This window comes from Colossoma macropomum, unplaced genomic scaffold (assembly GCF_904425465.1).
Source record: "Colossoma macropomum unplaced genomic scaffold, Colossoma_macropomum, whole genome shotgun sequence".
In the NCBI taxonomy this organism is placed as follows: Eukaryota; Metazoa; Chordata; class Actinopteri; order Characiformes; family Serrasalmidae; genus Colossoma; species Colossoma macropomum.
This window is the reverse complement of record NW_023494794.1, coordinates 17,272,921-17,290,111: the sequence shown is the minus strand read 5'-3', so window position 1 is coordinate 17,290,111 and position 17,191 is coordinate 17,272,921. Positions and strand designations below refer to the sequence as shown.

The following is a 17,191-nucleotide window of genomic DNA, read 5'->3' as shown; positions in this document are numbered from 1 at the left end:
GGGCTAGTTAATTAGTTCATTAGGTGTGTTGGGAGCAGAACCAGGACTGAGAAACACTGAGCTAGATGACTTATTCTTTTATTGTGGAAGCAAAGTTCTTTCCTGTCCTTTCTATATTCCCTTTCACAATGAAAGGGAATATAGAAGGTTTTTATCAAACATGGAACATCTTCATATCCCCTTGCCCCCCTAAAATCCCTCAAACTCTACTACAGGCTTTGCTAACAGGCTTTGTTTCTGGAGGTTGTGAGAGACTGTTCATAACCTAAACTGAAATAAAGTGTAATTTCCAAGTTTATTATTATTATTATTATTATTATTATTATTATTAGTGTTGTTGTAGTAGTAGTAATAATAATAATAATAATAATAATAATATAAATAATAATAATTATTATTAGTAGTATTAGTAGTAGTATTAGTACTTTTTTAAACTTCCATTTAATCTTTTCCTTTTCTCCTATTTCATCAGTTGTCTGTTATGACTTGGTTGGGGCAGTAAACATCCACAGGAACACTTATCTGGAGCTGTGATTGGTCAGGACAGTCACATCACACAATAAAACATATCATTATTGTTTAGAGGGTGCATGTGCATACTGCAGCCCTCTGCTATATCAGTATTGCAGAGGACAGTATTATAACTGGTATATTGTGCAGCCCTGGTCAAATGACAAGAATATTTATTTTATTTATGCCAAGTATCCTGAATTTGTGTTTTTGCCGTCCATCCCTATACGTCACCATCACTTTACCATCACCGTGGATGGTGTTTAATTTGTAGCTCCGGTACAAATCGTGCCAGCTGGCGTTCTCAAGTTGCATTCTCAGTTCCAAGTGGCTGTGTGTTTAAATTAAACCGCAGTAAAATCATCCCCTTGAGTGCCGCTTCATCAGTTCTTTTTCCTTTTCACCTCCCAACCAAGCAAAACAGCTAACTTTATGCACCTTCCTAATTTGCTTCCAGCTTCTTTATATCCACAAATGCCTCCCTTTTTCTTTTAGTATGTCGATGTCTTTCCTCCAGCCCCTCCTTCTCTCTCACTGTCACTGGCCCATACTGAGGAGAAGCTTATCACTGCATGTGTTGGTCTCCTACAAGAGAAACCACCTGCTCCATCTGTGGAGAGAAGAGACCCAACTGCAGTCCGTTCCCCATGACTACACAGTATGCATCCAATAGACCACACAGACAAAGGCAGCTGAGAGCAGAGCTGGATAGAGGCAAGGCAGCAAGTTACCAGTACCTCTGAGATGCAGGGGTCAGTGATACGAACTCATGACATTTTGTTTATGTTGACATGATATTGCAAAATACAAAATAACCATAGTAGTGCTACATTATCATTCTTCTTCTTAATTATTATCATCATTCTTATTAATGTGTTAATAATTACCTCTCAAAACTAGTGCTTAATGTAGACTAACTAGTGATGTAAATGATGAACTAATTAACCATTGACTGACAAATAATTGCTTGATAAATATAATTTGTTTAAAAAAAAAAGTTATTTTAATTTCCAAAAAATGTCAGTTCCTATTTGAATGAGCATGTTTTTCATTAAAGTTGAGGAATATTTTTGAATTGTACCATGAAGGTACAAAAGGCAATTCTCCTAGATGGATAAGTGTGCAGCTAAAAATAGTGGTGTTCGCAACCACTTCCCATGAGATTGATAGTACACTGGCAACGGTGCACCACATCAAAATCTAACGTCTACAGACAACAGTCTTTCTTCTCCCAGAGAAAGTGTGATGCACATGGGTGTGCAAAATGGACATGGTGGACAGCAACAGCTACCAGAACTACCGAAGTGCATTAGGTTAATGCTAGCCCTGGTCATGACTTTTATATTTGCTTTAGAATATTAAACTTTCAGTAGCCCATCGTCATATATTCTAGTTGCTTCATCAACTTTTCATAATATAATAACCATATTATATATGTTCTGTTATGGATGCCAGTGATTAAAAGAAATGCCATTGAGCCATTTACTTAATACACTGTTTATGCCTGGCCCCACCTATCAGGACAAGTTCACACAGTCCTTACAAGGAACACTTTTAGATATTATTAATGCAGAACTCTGTCGATGTTTGCACTCATAAGTGTACATATATCAAGTATTTTTTAAAGACTTTCAATCAGATTTCAGAATCAGAGCTGTTCTGTTTTATAATTGATTTTTGATGAGTTTTGTCCTTGATCTTAGTCTTGCCGGTTAACGATTAATCACTGGTTAATGATGGTTGGTTATCAGTCAAAAAAATTTGCCAGAATTGTAAATAGTTGTCAATGATATGCTATGCTTAGTGCTGAGTTTATAAAAATTAATTAAGCTGCTCATGTTTAGTATGTGCAGGCAAATCTGTATGTGATTTATTCATGATATGGTAAAATCCTTATCGTGAGTTTTACGCCAGTATGCCGTCTACCCTCACTAAGCACTGGCATGAATGTTAGCTTAATTAGGTCTCTTTGTTTTTGCTGAGAGTTTCAGCAGTGAAGAGTAAATTTGCTGACTCCCAGTGTGTGACCCTGGCAGAAATGCAGCTGAGCGCATCGATTCTTAAATTGCTACAGTACAACCTCTCAGAGAGCCTGCCGTAACACCAGTAATACACATACCAGCTGTAATGATAATAGAGGGCCAAATTCAATACTCTTTGATAAACCACACTGCTGGTTTGGTGCACTGAGGAAAGAAAAAAAGGTAATTTGTTGAACTGGGGGCTAGACTAGGCAGGAAGAACTAAACATGGCCAGAAGGTAATCATCTATCAGCTGCTGCAAAACCCCTGAGATTTGTATGTGTGCCTCTAAGGCATTGATAAATCATTATCTGCACTGTACAGGTGAGAATGGTGTGATGAGGCAATCTGGCTTTTTCCCTGTAATCCACTGTGTTGGAGAAAAGTCTCCAGTGTAGAAAGGAAAGAACAGTTTGTCTAGTGGTGGAAAAACCCCACCAAAGGCAGATATGAACCAATACCGAAACCAAATTTGTGACCAATACCAAAGAGCTAAAAATAACAAACTAATATCAAGTTTAGCTGTCCAGCTTGTATTGGTGTAATAGACAAAAGCAAGTGGTAACTGTCAGTAAAGTGAGGTGTCTGTTCATCAGAGTATAACACAAGCTATTAAATATTGGTGATGTATCAGCAGATACTGGACTTGACAAGTTGAGAAGTCAAATGTGTTCTCTGGAGTGATGAATTGCACTTCGTACCAGAATGCGTGGTGCCAACAGTTAAGTTTGGTTGAGGAGGGATAATGATCTGGGGCTTTTTTTCAGGGTTTGGGCCCCTAGTTCCTGCATACAAAGACGTTTTAGGCGATTAAGTGCCTTTGTGGAAACAGTTTGGGGAAGACCCTTTCCTGTTCCAGCATGACTTGTGTCCCATGTGCAGAAATTGATGTCTGTAAACACATGGTTTGATGCGTTTGGTGTGGAGGAACTCCAGTAGCTGCACAGAGTCCTGACCTCAACACCACAAAACACCTTTGGGACGAATTAGAATGTCGATCGCTAGCCAGGCCTTCTCATTCAACATCAATGCCTGACCTCACCAAAACACTTTTGACTGAATGGGCACAGACATGCTCCAAAATCTTGTGGAAAGTCGTCCCAGAAGAGCGGGGGTGTTATAGCTGCACGGCATGGCAACCCCATATTAATGGCCATAGTTTTGAACTGGGATGTCCTACAAGCTCAAATAGGTGTTTTGGTGAGGTGTCCACAAACTTTTGGCCATGTAGTGTACTGTACAGTTAAGGGCACCATGTGCCTTTTCCTTTTGTAACAACACTTCATATGGGAGTTGGACATGCTGAAGAGACTGTAGAACATGCTGTTCCTCATCATGCTTTGCACTGTGTACTGAGTTTTATTTTCCGCTCTGTGCCACGCACCGTAGGAAGCGCAGACCCCCTGCCGGCTACAAAATATCCCACTCCATGAGGGAGCATTCATTAGCAGTTGATGCCGTTTGTGTTTTTATTTATTTATTTTTGCTTTTTCCTTTCACTTTACAAAGAAAAAAGCCATGTCTTTCTCACATCAATACTTTTTTTTGCTTTTAATAGATGTCCTGCTGCTTGACAGAAAGCAGTTTGCGTCTAACCTCTGTGCACCATTCGGATGAGGCAGTCAGGCTTTCTGCAGGGAGTCAAATGAGTTTGCGCTGTGCCTGTGCTATCTCTGAGCAAAAGGAGTAGACCTTTTCTTCCAAGGTCACTTCTGTTTTAGCTGAAGTTTTGCCTGCACACTCCCTGCCTGCTCCTCAACTCAAAAGAAAGGTGATTTGTGTTTTTAGGTGACCTTGTGCTTGTGCAGTTTTATCCTCAAAAGTACTCCGACTTAGCAGGGTGGTCTGTGGTTTGCCCAAGGCTTTTACAGTAGGTCCCCCTGAGATTATACCTTCACTTTCTCTGTTTTAAGGATGGGCATGCATTGACTATTTGATCAGCAGAAAAAAAACACAAAAAACAAAACTAAAAAAAAAAAAAATAATAGTATACTTAAATGTGCCTTGAAATCCTCAGGCTAGACAACAGAGAGCAGTTGGCCATCCAAGGAAATGAATTCCATTATTTCCATTAGAGTTATACTTTGTGTGTTTATTTTAAAGCTGTGTGCTAGCATGGACTTCTTTTGCTTGGCCTCCATTGCTTGGCTGTATTCTGTGTATATCAAGTCATTTTTGAGTGATTTCAAACCTGTAGTGAAAAAGTCATTAGGCTTTGTACCGCCTCTTGATATTTGTCATGAACAGAGTTACAAACCACTCATGTAAATGTCACTTGGGGAAATTGTGAAAGAATTCCATGTGACTGACATTTCCACTGTTCATCTGCTGCTGCTCAAACTGTTTGAATCGATGTGCATCTGTGCTAACTACCACCCAAGAGAGAAGGGAACAAACAGCATTTGCTATTTTTCAGTATTATTGACATTTAAAATGATTTGTGAAGTCTTTGATTTTATCACCATTTTTCTCCTGTTTTTGGCACCTGAGGAAAATTACATTTGAAAAACTGTGCAGGAAATATTTATGTGCTCAAAAAAAGAAACAATAATTTACAGTAAATGTGAATAATATTACTGCAGCAAGTAGTTATCTTATGTATGTTAGTGTGTTCAACCAGTTCTAAACCTCTCATTATTAAAGCCCTGTATTATTTGTAGTCATCATTTAATTCCTGGTTTGTCTTAGCAAAACTTTGTTAAATATTAAATATGTTACTGAATGTATGTTTATTGCACTTGTTTTAAAAAATACATTTATTGCCCAGATAAATGGTTGTAAATAATGTGCTCAGGTGACTTTGGCACAGTACCCATAGATAGAGTTCACATTATAACGCATATAAGTGCAGTGTGCTAGTAAATGAATTGTAATTAGCTACGGAATTGCAGGGAAATATAACACAGTAAGGCCAAGATATCAAAGGAAAAGACATAGAGATTTTTTGTTTTGAGGGCTTCACAATGTTCACTGTACTTTAGAGTTTCACGATGGTGAATAGCTTCTTCTGCAAGATAAAAAAAAAGATGAACGATTGTACGTTTGTTTGTTGTAGAAATATAACAACTTCTGAAGAGCTCTTTCAATCTGTCTGTCTGTCCATCGTCCTTTCTTTTTCAGGGCCTCAGTGTAACTGCAGTGCAGAGGGCACGGTGGACCCTCTCAGCTGTGACCCAGTGACCGGCCGGTGTTTGTGTGTGGCAGGATACTCAGGGCTCCAGTGCGACGTATGTGAAGACGGATACTTTACTAATGGCACCAGCGGCTGCCAGCCATGTGGCTGCGACTCGTACGGAGCTGTCGGGCCACTGTGTGATAAGTAAGTCTCACCTGAAACTGGGGGTAGATTGAAATTGCATCTGTGCAAAAGTGTTCTTTTTTTCATGCACCTCACTTTTTTTTAGCAAAGTGTACAGTCTTTTTCTGTACTTTTAAATTGAATGTAGGCGTGCATTTGTGTTTGCCATGTTTAGAGGAGACAACAGGAGAAGGGTGGTACAAGTAAGTACCGTCTGTTCAGGGGATCAAATCCCTTAAAATATATTATGAACTTTAGGTATTGTCCAATATTATTACTTTTTTCTTTTGGTTCCCTAATTATCAGCTACTTCATGTATAATATATGCAGCTAGGGCTGCTACAAGTTGTTCGTTAACAGTTACATTTTAATTTCTTTTAATCCCTTATATTATTGTATTCGGTATTTCATTATCTTTTATCTTTAGCTTCTGAATTCATATGACATATAAATGTTCTCCCAAACTGTATCATCTCTTTGGAGGTTTTTGAAAGTTTGCTAGCATGAGTATCCCAAGGACACGCTCAGGATCTCAGGAATGCTATAAGCTCAGGAGTGTTATATTATGTAGTGCTTTTATATTTCTGTTTGTATAGAGCACTTTGAGCTGCCACTGTAAATGAAAGATGTTATACAAATAAACTTGCCTTGTCTTTTCTTGCTGTACTTTGGTCATGTCAGTACGTTGATTTGCATATTCTTTGTAGACCTGTTGCAGCAAGTTAAGTGGTAATGCCACAGAAAAGCCTGCTTAAACTGGAGAAAATTAAACATACTTGTGCTTAGAACTTGGAAGCGAACTTTTGTTTTTGTGATTATTATAGGTTTTTATGCTAAAAGGCTAATAATTACCTTGTCCTTTGTTTCATATAACAATTTTTTTGTATAACTGTGAAATCACCCATGGTCATGTTTTGTTGAGGAAGCTTTCAGTTTGTCAAAAGCTACAATATGGCTTTGTCTGTTTAGCAGTTAGTGTAATTGAAGATCCTGCTTGAATTCTTGAAACAAGAATTAAATACTGTTGGAAACATTTAATTAGGTACATTTTAAGCTTTCCTATAGTTTTTGTCATGAAAAGAATCAGATGTATAGATGTATTGATAAAATAATATTGCTAAAGAATCATAAGCAGCAGCCTGCTCAGCCATTTGCATCACATGTGGGCTCTTAAGATTGTTTCCAGTTTGGTCAGGGCTGAAGTCTCTTAAAGGATTATGTGTGTGTATCTGAAACCTTGTCTCTTTATCTTAAAGTGTTGTATGGTCTGCGTTAAGCTCCTGTATCTCAGATGAGACTGTTGATAGTGGGCCTAATACAAAGCAGCAGCAGATTTTACTGATAATGGTCAGTGGTAGTGTGCTGTGCTGTCTAGGCCTGATATTCTTCAGTAATGTGCAGCAGTGCTGTTAGGTGGTGGTGATGTTTTTAAAGCAGCAGTGAGACACAGCTATCTGAAGTTTGTTTATTGCATTGTGGTGCACATTGTTGTGCTGCTCTGTAGTTTCTGCCTGGCCGTTAGACTTCCCTGCGCTGCTTGTCGTTCTGGTTCCTCACCTGCTTATCTCAGCATTCATGTCACAGTCGTGTCATTGCTGCAGTCACATGTCAGGACTGGTTCTGTTTTGCCCTAAAAGCACCAGAGTGTACCTGTTGTTGTCTTTTTGTGTCCTTGAGTTCGTCTGAGGTCATAGCGTTGTTGGTTAGCAACTGTGTTCTTGTTTCGTGGCTGTTAATCCATTTATTCTCCTCAGGGTGGTATCTGTGTATGTGCTTGTTTTGCTACTGATTACATAATCGGGGTGTAACTATAGATTCATTTAGTAATCGAGTATTCTTATGACTATTGCTAGAGTTTGTAAAACATAAACAATAAAAATGGATAAACTGAACAATATCAAGCCATGCATAGCCTTTCAAAGATTCCAAAACACTTTAATGGAAAAAAGACTCACCAGCTAATGAGATGCCTTTCTATTTGCTGAGCTATTAGTTGCAGTAGCTGTATAGTAAGTGAACTTTCCATGAATTCTGCTGTTTTCTCTCATGTATTTAACTGTATTGGTATATCACATATTTGGAATAAACCATAGATTCCATTCCAAGATCAGACAGAACAATCTGGCTTTTATTTTTTGTTGTGATCAAACCTAACCGATTTTGTCTTTAAAGCCTACCTGGCTATAATCAGCATTTTCTGCCAGAGAAATCACTCTCCAGTGGCAGTGACTCGCTAGTAGGTTGCTGAAACTGGTGGAACGTTCCATTCTTTACTGGCATATGCTGCTTGAGCCAGCATGAGCGAGAGGCATGTAAAATGTAATTTTCCTCTGTGCCAGTGGAAGGTGCCTCATGCCATTCCACAGAATGTTCCCCTCTACAAGTCACTTTTCTTCAAATAAATATAGCTGGCTATATTTTTAAAGCATATTTCCTAGATCAGTCGTTCCTAAAATGGTCCTCAGGGTTCCCTGGATGGTCAACGTTTTTCCTCCTCATCTGTTGGAGCTTGGGCTGGGCAACATGACAATAAATGTCATTATCATGATAAATTATGTCCCAATACAATATGCTTTTCTGAATATATCATGGATATCATCTGTACTTGTAAAACACTGACCAACAGCCTGTTTCCTTATAAGGAGAAAGAGAGTAAAACTTGATTTAATGCAACACAGTGTGTGAAATATTGGATAAACATCGTGTTCACAGTTTTTGATAGTATTTTTAAAAATATAGCACTACTGGTTCCTTTTTTCTCTGTTCCAAATGATCAGATGTCTGAAAAACTATTGTGACGTGTCATGTATCATGAAAATTTTTTGCAGTATTGCAGTATTATATTTTTGCCATCCCCCGCCTCTAGTTGAAGCAAAAATGTGGACTGTCTGGGTGGCTCTGAGGGCCAGAGTGGGAACCCCTGATCTAGGTAATTGCACTGCTAGTCTGTAGTAGAGGTGGGTAATCCAGGTCCAAACAGTAAAAATCCTCCCCAGCTATTGGTTCCAACTGCCTTGCCTCTCTGGTTTGCTCAAACAGTTGGAACAAAATCCTGGGGAGGGTTTTTACTTTCCAGACCTGGATTACCCACCTGTGGACCGTAGTTGAATATTTAGTGATCACTGCAAGCTGGGTAGCTGCCCAACAGATTTTGCAAAATGTCCCAAGACAAACATGTATTGCATTGAGAAAGCACTTAAGCACTCAGTTAAACTGTTCCACACACTAACAGCATATATGCCACTTGAACTGGCCAGAGTCAGCAGCATGTTAAACAGGATTTCTTTACGTCCCATTTCATTAATGGCATGTTTCGCTGGAGAACTTTCAGCCAGTGGCATGAAAACATTCTATCTTTTCCCCTGGGAAAGAACTAAAGTTTATTTTGTCAATGTTTTGGAGGCGCCTTTTCTTCCTCGTTAGTCATCTTTTACATCAAGTATACATTTGTGTGTGTGTGTATATTATATATAATATATATATTATATATATATATATATATATATATATATATATATATAAAACCCAGTGACCATCAGGTGTTTGAAAGGTCCAGAGCTCAAATGGAGAATCAAAAATATGTTGTCATATGTTTTCATCTGATCATCGTTGATTCAATTAGAAGGTAAATATTAATCTTTTGTTTATTTATATTTTTCCAAATTGACCATTTGAGTTAATCAATAGATCAGCCCTCTTACATAACTTTGTCTGTATCCTCTTCTGTGCCTATTCTCTGTTGTATATCCTGAGCACGCTGCCAGATCATGTGTACTGTGGGCAAGGCTGAGCAGGTGTAAAGCCATGTCAGGTATTTGTCACTGTCGGACGAAAGCTGTTTGTAGTTTTTTCATAGTGCTTATCTTTAGAATTCCTGTGATCTGACCCATTCACTGGGTAATTTGTGGCAAAGACACATACCTTTACTGATAAAGTGGATTACCTTCAGTGGAAACCCAAAGTACTCCAGCCCTGTTTATCTGTTGTGTGGGTGGTGTTTTTATGTGGGGCTGCTTTTTAGGGAAGAGCTCGGAGCTGCAGTTTATTGCGGGGCTGAATCTGCTTTAAAGCATCTAGTATGTTCAAATCATTAACAATCTTAGCAATCTCATTAAAGGTGGATCAGCTCACCATTAATTATTTTAGACAAAAATGACCTTAATGGCTTTTGTATTTCTGGCCTTAATTAAACAGGTGCAGTCAGATCACAGCTGCATCACCATCAACCTGCTGAACTATGGCAGACAGACAGGGCATGAGTCATTTGGGCGTTAAGTCAGATATTAGTCATTTGTGAGTCATGTGTATTATTTTTGAGCTATAATTTGCTTGCTGTTCAACACACTTATTTTGTCTGTTCTTGATGTCTTGATAACACTTTCATTTTTGTTAAAATAACAGTATACATCTGTATACAATGACGATATCACATTGTATTATGATGTCACATCACAATAAGCTATTTTGAGCCTATCATGGGTATCATTAGTATTTCCACAACAGTGATCCACTGCATGTTTTATTAAAAACAGGTTTAGTAGAGGTTCCTAAGTGGCTTAGTCCTGCATTGTTTTGTTCTGTTTTCCTGTTTGAATCCTGTTTAGCTGGGAGTTGAAGGGCCCTGCTTATATAGGTGTAGTGATGCACTGCAGTGTTTCAACTTAAATTTTTGCTGACCTGGCAGGTGGTAGACCTTTCAAACTACCAGTGTCACTACCAGTGAGACTACTTAGACTACCAGGGTCAAAGTAGTCTCAATGCACAGTATTATTCTTTTAAAAATATGCTAAGAATACACCAAGCGTTATGATCTCTATACAGTTGTTTTCAAGCAATTGTAATTGGCTATAGCCAGTTTATATCACTATTAGATGCGACTGAATGCTTTACAGGTTATCCTTGGCCCAAGAATAATTTGCGTATGGTTTAAGAAAATGTTAATACTAACACTAAGTATTGTTTGGAATGTCAAGTCTATAAGTAAGCCCAAATAGATATGTCCTTTAATGATAAGAAATTTGGTGCATCTCTAATTTGAAAATGGATTAAAAGGTCAAAAAATGAGTGCATACCACAATAAGACCAAACACATGCACCAGAGAGGAATAAATATAATCAAGCTGTGCAGTTTAGATGAAAGCCAGCTTGTTTTTTTCAGCCAAAGGCGTTTATTTTTGCTAAATTTAACTGGAGTTCGCTGAAAAGCAGACAACATGCTGTTTTTAACTTTTGATTACAGTTTTAACTTTTGATTGCAGCTTACTCACCATGCCGAGCTTTTGTTCTTTTCTTTCATGAATGTGTTTCTCTAGAACCTCACGACATGACATTAACACTGCCATCCAAGGTGAGCTCAGTTCTGCACATCTTACCGGATGTGTCAAACTCAACCAGTAAAAGAGCCATATCAAAAAATCTCACCAAATCTGTGGGCCAGAAAAAAAGGGTTTTATTTCATTTTTAATTAATGTTGTGCTACAGCTCGAACTGGCCATTGTTTATTCAAAATATGCAAAAACTTCAGCAGTAAAATACAGACACTTGTAGTAGACCTTGATATATTACATGGTCTCCAGGAGCTCTATCTTTTAAATCTACTTATTTTCTTGAACTAGACACCTGGCATCCTTTCTTTGCTGCAAGTTCATTAACACTTAGGCTCAATTTCTGAGCTGCTGAGCTTTATGTTTTTAAACTGCAGCTGAAATGCCTTTTGGTGATATGACCGGTGTGGAATTGCGTAGAATTGAGGTGTGACCGCAGTCCCATAGGCTTTTGTTGGGGTAGGAGAGTCTGAGCACATTACGTTGCAATGCGTGCTGCGGACTGTAGTGCAGCACATTGTAAAACGGGCTAATATTAATAGAAAATCAGTTTGCGGGCTGGATAGGATTGTGTGGTGGGCTGCGTCTGGCCCGAGGACCTTGTGTTTTGGCACATGGGGTTTAGATGATGTTGAACTAAAGTGTTCCTTTGTTTTTTTTGTTTTGTTTTTTTTAGTCATTTATAACCCTTTGCTGTAGTCTCTGCCATGTGTGTTTTCATTCTTTTATTCAAGTAATGTAAATGGAGCGCAAACGTCACCATGACAACTAATCAAGCAAGTTTTATTTTGTGCTTTTTTTTTGTATTATCGATGTTATGACGTCGATTAGTTGTTGCAGCTCTAATTGAAATGTTTGAATGATCATGCATACATTTTTACCAGTTGCACTTCTGGTGCATTATGTCTGTTCCAAATTATCAATCCTTACAGAAACAAAAAATGTATTGTTTGTGAAAATGTCTTCTATTATCATGATGTTTTTTGCTCTATTGCCCATCCCACATCTCTAACTCCAGTAAAGTATTCTAGTCTTTTTTTCTCCTCTCTGCCAGTGCGTGTGTTGCAGGCATGGAGTGCGAGGTTGAAGTGAGCTTTGCTCTGTCTGAGTCGGGACAGCGTGAGTAATTATAGCCTCACCGCAGCAGACCGCCTGCAGTTGGAAACAGGATAGCCGCAGTCATGCAAGCCTCAGCCGCCTGCTTCTGTTTGACTTGGAGCAGCCACAAAGTGTGCAGTCGCCTCAGCTTCTGAATCCCGTTACAGACTGAGCATTTGGAGTAGCTCTCATTTTCACCCGCTGAGCATCAGAGGGAAGACGTGTCCAAAAGCATTGTCATATTTACTTGTCTGCCACTTAAACTATGGCTGCACAGGGTATCATTTGTAGGGCAAGCTTGGAATTCTTGTTGGTATTTCTTGTCGGTGCTACCCTTAAAGCAATATTATTTTGATTGCATTTTGTAATTCATTCATCATAATTTATTCATTTTAAATAGTTCGTATGTAACAGATAGTTTGACACAGTTTTACATCCCTTTTTTAAGATGTGCTATGAAAATTTGTCAGATAAGGCGATAAATGAGTCTAAGTAAATGTTGTTTACCTAAATAACACCGATGGTAAGTTTCAGATGTAGATATGTTTAAAATCTTTGTTTAGCGACATGTTTTCATGGTCAGGTTGACTTACTGAATGGATAGACAAGTAAAAATAAGGCAGACATAAAGCTTGTTTAGGAATTACAAGTTATTTAATCTTTTCATACTAAATTGGTGTTGATTTACCACTGTTTAGCTTGTATAAACTGTTTAGCTAGCCTACTACCTCTGTCTCAGTCTCTCAGCTCTGCATTGGGTAAACAAGTGACTGAGGACGCACTTAAAACTATAGCCAAACAAATATGTGTGTATTTGGCTAGTTCTCTTTGTGTAAACACGGTTTGCCTTTCAATATATTTCATTAACTTATCTTGCTTCAGTCATTGAAAGAAAAGGAGTGACAAAATCTTAGGGGGGAATGTGGCTGTTTTGAGCCTTTAGCTAACATTTTATTATGGCATGTTGTTTTTTTTTATAGCCTATCACATCTATTGTTAAGTAATTGCCATTTTCTCCTAGTTTTATGATTAAACAGTGACATATGAGCCTCTGACAAACAAAATGTCCAGAATCCACAAGCTTTCAAATGCTAAGTAAGGATGTGAATACTAACATGAACAAATAGTATTCAGATGATTCTGGCCTGCTTTAATCATTTATTAATCGTTGTTGCAGTATTTGCCTTTGCTGTATTCATGTCCCAGAAGGTTGTGATATGCAAATGACAGTCTAACAAATCACAAATGGTTTACTGTGTAGTGTGAGTATCCTGACCAATCAAAGCATCAGATATGTTTCTAAAGTTTTCATACAACTGTCTCTCAACTGTTTGTACCTCTTTTTTTTTCACTTCCCTGCACGGAGAGCACAGATGTTTGGGTTGACATTTGGGTTCGCCAAAATGCTAAGAACAGAAATGTGTTTTTTGTTGTCCTGTAAGAGAGCATCTCCGTGATTCCTCTGAACAGCTGCTACTGTTTGCTGACCTTACATGGTAACAGCAAGTCGTGAGCCTAGGCCCACAGACATATATGAACATTAAGAGCTTGTCAACAGTAGCTGTCAATGTCTCACAGGTTCTGAGACGTGCAGAAATGTTGACCTCGTGTGCTTTTGCATGCATGTGTGAGAGCGAGAAATGGACAGCGCTAGTGCGTGGATGTGTGTGGGTGTTCTAGATTGTTACATAATAAAATGCTGGCAAGTGTATTTTCTTCTGCATCATTAGTCTTCAGGCCCTACCAACAGGAGAAGTCTATCAAACCTCCAGCGCAGCGCAGTAGAGCTGTCAACTGGGTTCAGACATTACATTTGAATTTTCCCTTAGGTTGTTTGTCAAATATTATTAAATTTTTACATTTTTTTCATCGAGATAACTGCAGTAATGCCTGTGCCAGTAACAGAATCCTCTTATTCGTATAGCCACGATAAACAGTCAAACTGTTTATTTATTATTATTAAAGCGTAAACCCGCAATATCACTGTCTTTGCTCCCGTGTTTGCTTCAGAGTTAGAAACAGTCTCAAACTTGCTAGAAGAAAGCGTTGCTATTATTGTTATCTCTAAGTACATCTGCTGAGGCATCCAGGAACATCACTTGGGCTGCATGATTAGTCATATTTTCTCATATTGTTTTTACTGTGATATGAGTTTCCATGTTAAGGGTTGCAATGGCAACTCACATAATTAGATCAGCGAGAACCTAGGGTTAGATGCCCAATAGCTTTCTCTGCGCTCGGCTTGAACCCTGCTCTCTGTGTGTAGAGTGAGTAACTTAGCCATTCAGTGAGCAGACAGTTGGAAAAAACACATGTACATTTCAAAAATTGTAAAAATACTTCAAATGTGATGACCATTCACACTAGTGTTGTGCATAAAATGCACAGGTATATGCTCAGGTCATTAGCAGTCAAACAGCTTATGATGTTTAGTGCTTCGCATTAGTGACACTGCGTGTCTTTGTTTAGCCGTACCCTGCACAAAAATGTGCTTGATGTAAGTAGCTAATGGTATTTTATTATTATTGTTATTTATTAGTATTTGTTTTTTTTTGCCTAATAGTGAAAGGTGATTTTGTTTTTTGTTTTTTTTTTTATATAATATTTGATTAAAGGAGAGATTAGTTAGATTTCTGTTTCTGTGACAAAAGTCTGTACTGTTAATAATAATTTATTGCTTCTCATATCTTTATAGTGATAACCAACAGCTTAATCAGCATACAGCTTCATCAGCTTTAATATGGCATTTTATGTCCATATAGTACAACCCTAAACGTCACTGATGTGTCCAGAAGCATGAGAAGATGTACTTACTGTGACTTACTGCTGCTACTAGTACTAGTACTCATAATAATAATAATAATAATGAAATGAGATGGTTCTTAATTGAGATGCACATGCTGGAGCAATGTGAAAGTGTGCGAGTTGCATTGTGAAAGTGTGCACAATTTTTCTAAAATAAAGTCTTAAATCATTAGTGAGTACACAAATATCAAGCATCCCCAAATAGTTCCTGCTGTTATAAAACAATGGTTTTCAGCCTGCTTGTCTAAAAAGGCCTTTAACACATTTTTCCATAAATACGAAAGTAAGCTGTGCAACTCAGATACTACTTGGCATTTCTGTCAATTCAAGTCAGTTGTTTTGTGCCAGCCTTTTGTCTGCATGAAGAATTTCAACCTCCACATCAAGCCTCTATGGATCCGTTAAAGAGCAAATCTGATCTAACATCCGCGCTCTGACTTTCCTTATTAGGCAGAACTGGATGCTGTGGACAATCCATAATCCTGACTGATGGCCGCTTTTGCTCTGTAACCTCTATGCAACCTTCCTCCATGGTCAAATCCACACACTGGAACTTGGTGAAAGGCCGTGATCATTCATACCTTGTCTTTCTGTTACAGTATAATGTGTATGGAAGTAGTTTTAGTGTATTTTAGTGTTTCATATTTGTCCATCCTTCACATCAAGCCTGCTAAGGTCGTTAGACACTTTTATTATAATTAGTTCTTTGTCTTTGATTTCTGTTTTTAATTAATGTCATTATTTCTCTATTTGTTGTCCTATGACTCAGTGTCATCCATACAGTTATGCTTGGACAGAGAAAAAAGAAGGACAGACAGAAACATGATGCTGTACGGGTGAGAATGCAGTCTCTCCATCCTTCTCACATTTAAAAACAGCAGCAGAAAAAATTCCTCACGTCCTGTGTCAGCGAATTGGCACTGCTGGGAGATGGGTGCTGAAGAAAGGTCATATCACAGTGGAGAGCTCTCCTGTGGTCGTGATCTGAACTCCAGAGTCATTAGCCAAGCTGTGCGACTGAGACGGCTTCTGCTGGCTGCGTTTCTGTCTGTTCAGTTGGAGAAAAAGGAGGGAAACACTGAGGCTAATTTGGTTGTAGAAGCCGCCAGGCCGGATCCTGTGGAAATTGGTAGTCTCTCACATTCCTGCCTGACCTACAGCATTTGAGGAATGCACACTTGCTTTAATTATGTTTGGCAGATGCTGGACTTCAGCTGATCTGGGGTCGGATAATCATACGAGATGTAACTGTTTAAACTGTCTGCGTGTTAGAGGGGGATTTATGTCATGACTTCTGATTTTGTTTTGCCCCCCAATAATTTGCCTAGCTCTCTCTGAGTGCGTAGGTTGGCTCTCCTTCTTTCCCATCATTCTAATAATAATCCTAGGCAATGCGGATGTCTGTTCTAGATTAGGGGAGACATAGACGGCAGGTGAGAACTGGTCGTGTCTAAGTTGGGGGAAAAAGCATTACCACCATAGGCTCTTAAAACTCTGTGTTTCACAATTATGTCTAAAAAAACATGACAAATACTCGTAGCAGAGTACAACAGAGTAGGGATTTGTTAACCATTCAACACTATACTGAAAATACTTCACTACTGCAGAGCACAAGTGCCTAAATATTTGCATTGTCAAGGATGCGTAGTGAAGGGTATGACTGAGTGCAGCTTTATCTCTAAATAGGCTAGGCTCATGTAAGGTTAAAATATATTTCTCTGACAAACCAAACCTTTAGATTATAAGTTTCCATTATAATACAGTGTCCAGATAAGATGTAGTCACAGGCTTAATTTTCAGGGGGGATGGGGGATTTCAACCCCTACAATAATAGTAACTCAGCCATGTAACCCCCCAATAATTAATTTTGATTGTAGTGATGTGGTTATACAACCCCATTTCTAAAAAAGTTGGGATGCTGGGCAAAATGTAAATAAAAACAAAATACAATGTGCAAATCATTTAAACCCTATATTTCATTGCAAATAGTACAAAGACAACATATCAAATGTTGAAACTGAGAAATTTGATTGTTTTTTGAAAAATATATGCTCATTTTGAATTTGATGCCAACAACACATTCACAAAAAGTTGGGACGGCAGCAACAAAAGGCTGGTAAAATTATGTAATGCT

At 38.4% G+C, this 17,191-nt stretch overlaps 1 protein-coding gene across 1 annotated transcript in view; it reads left to right on the top strand.

Annotated features, from left to right (window-relative positions):
- si:dkey-220k22.1 (multiple epidermal growth factor-like domains protein 9) overlaps positions 1 to 17,191 on the top strand; it is a 124,499-nt gene that overhangs the window by 17,132 nt on the left and 90,176 nt on the right. Inside the window, exon 2 of the mRNA XM_036580395.1 lies at positions 5,653 to 5,851. Within this exon, the coding sequence (XP_036436288.1) occupies positions 5,653 to 5,851 (199 nt within the window). The remainder of the gene's footprint in view (positions 1 to 5,652; positions 5,852 to 17,191) is intronic.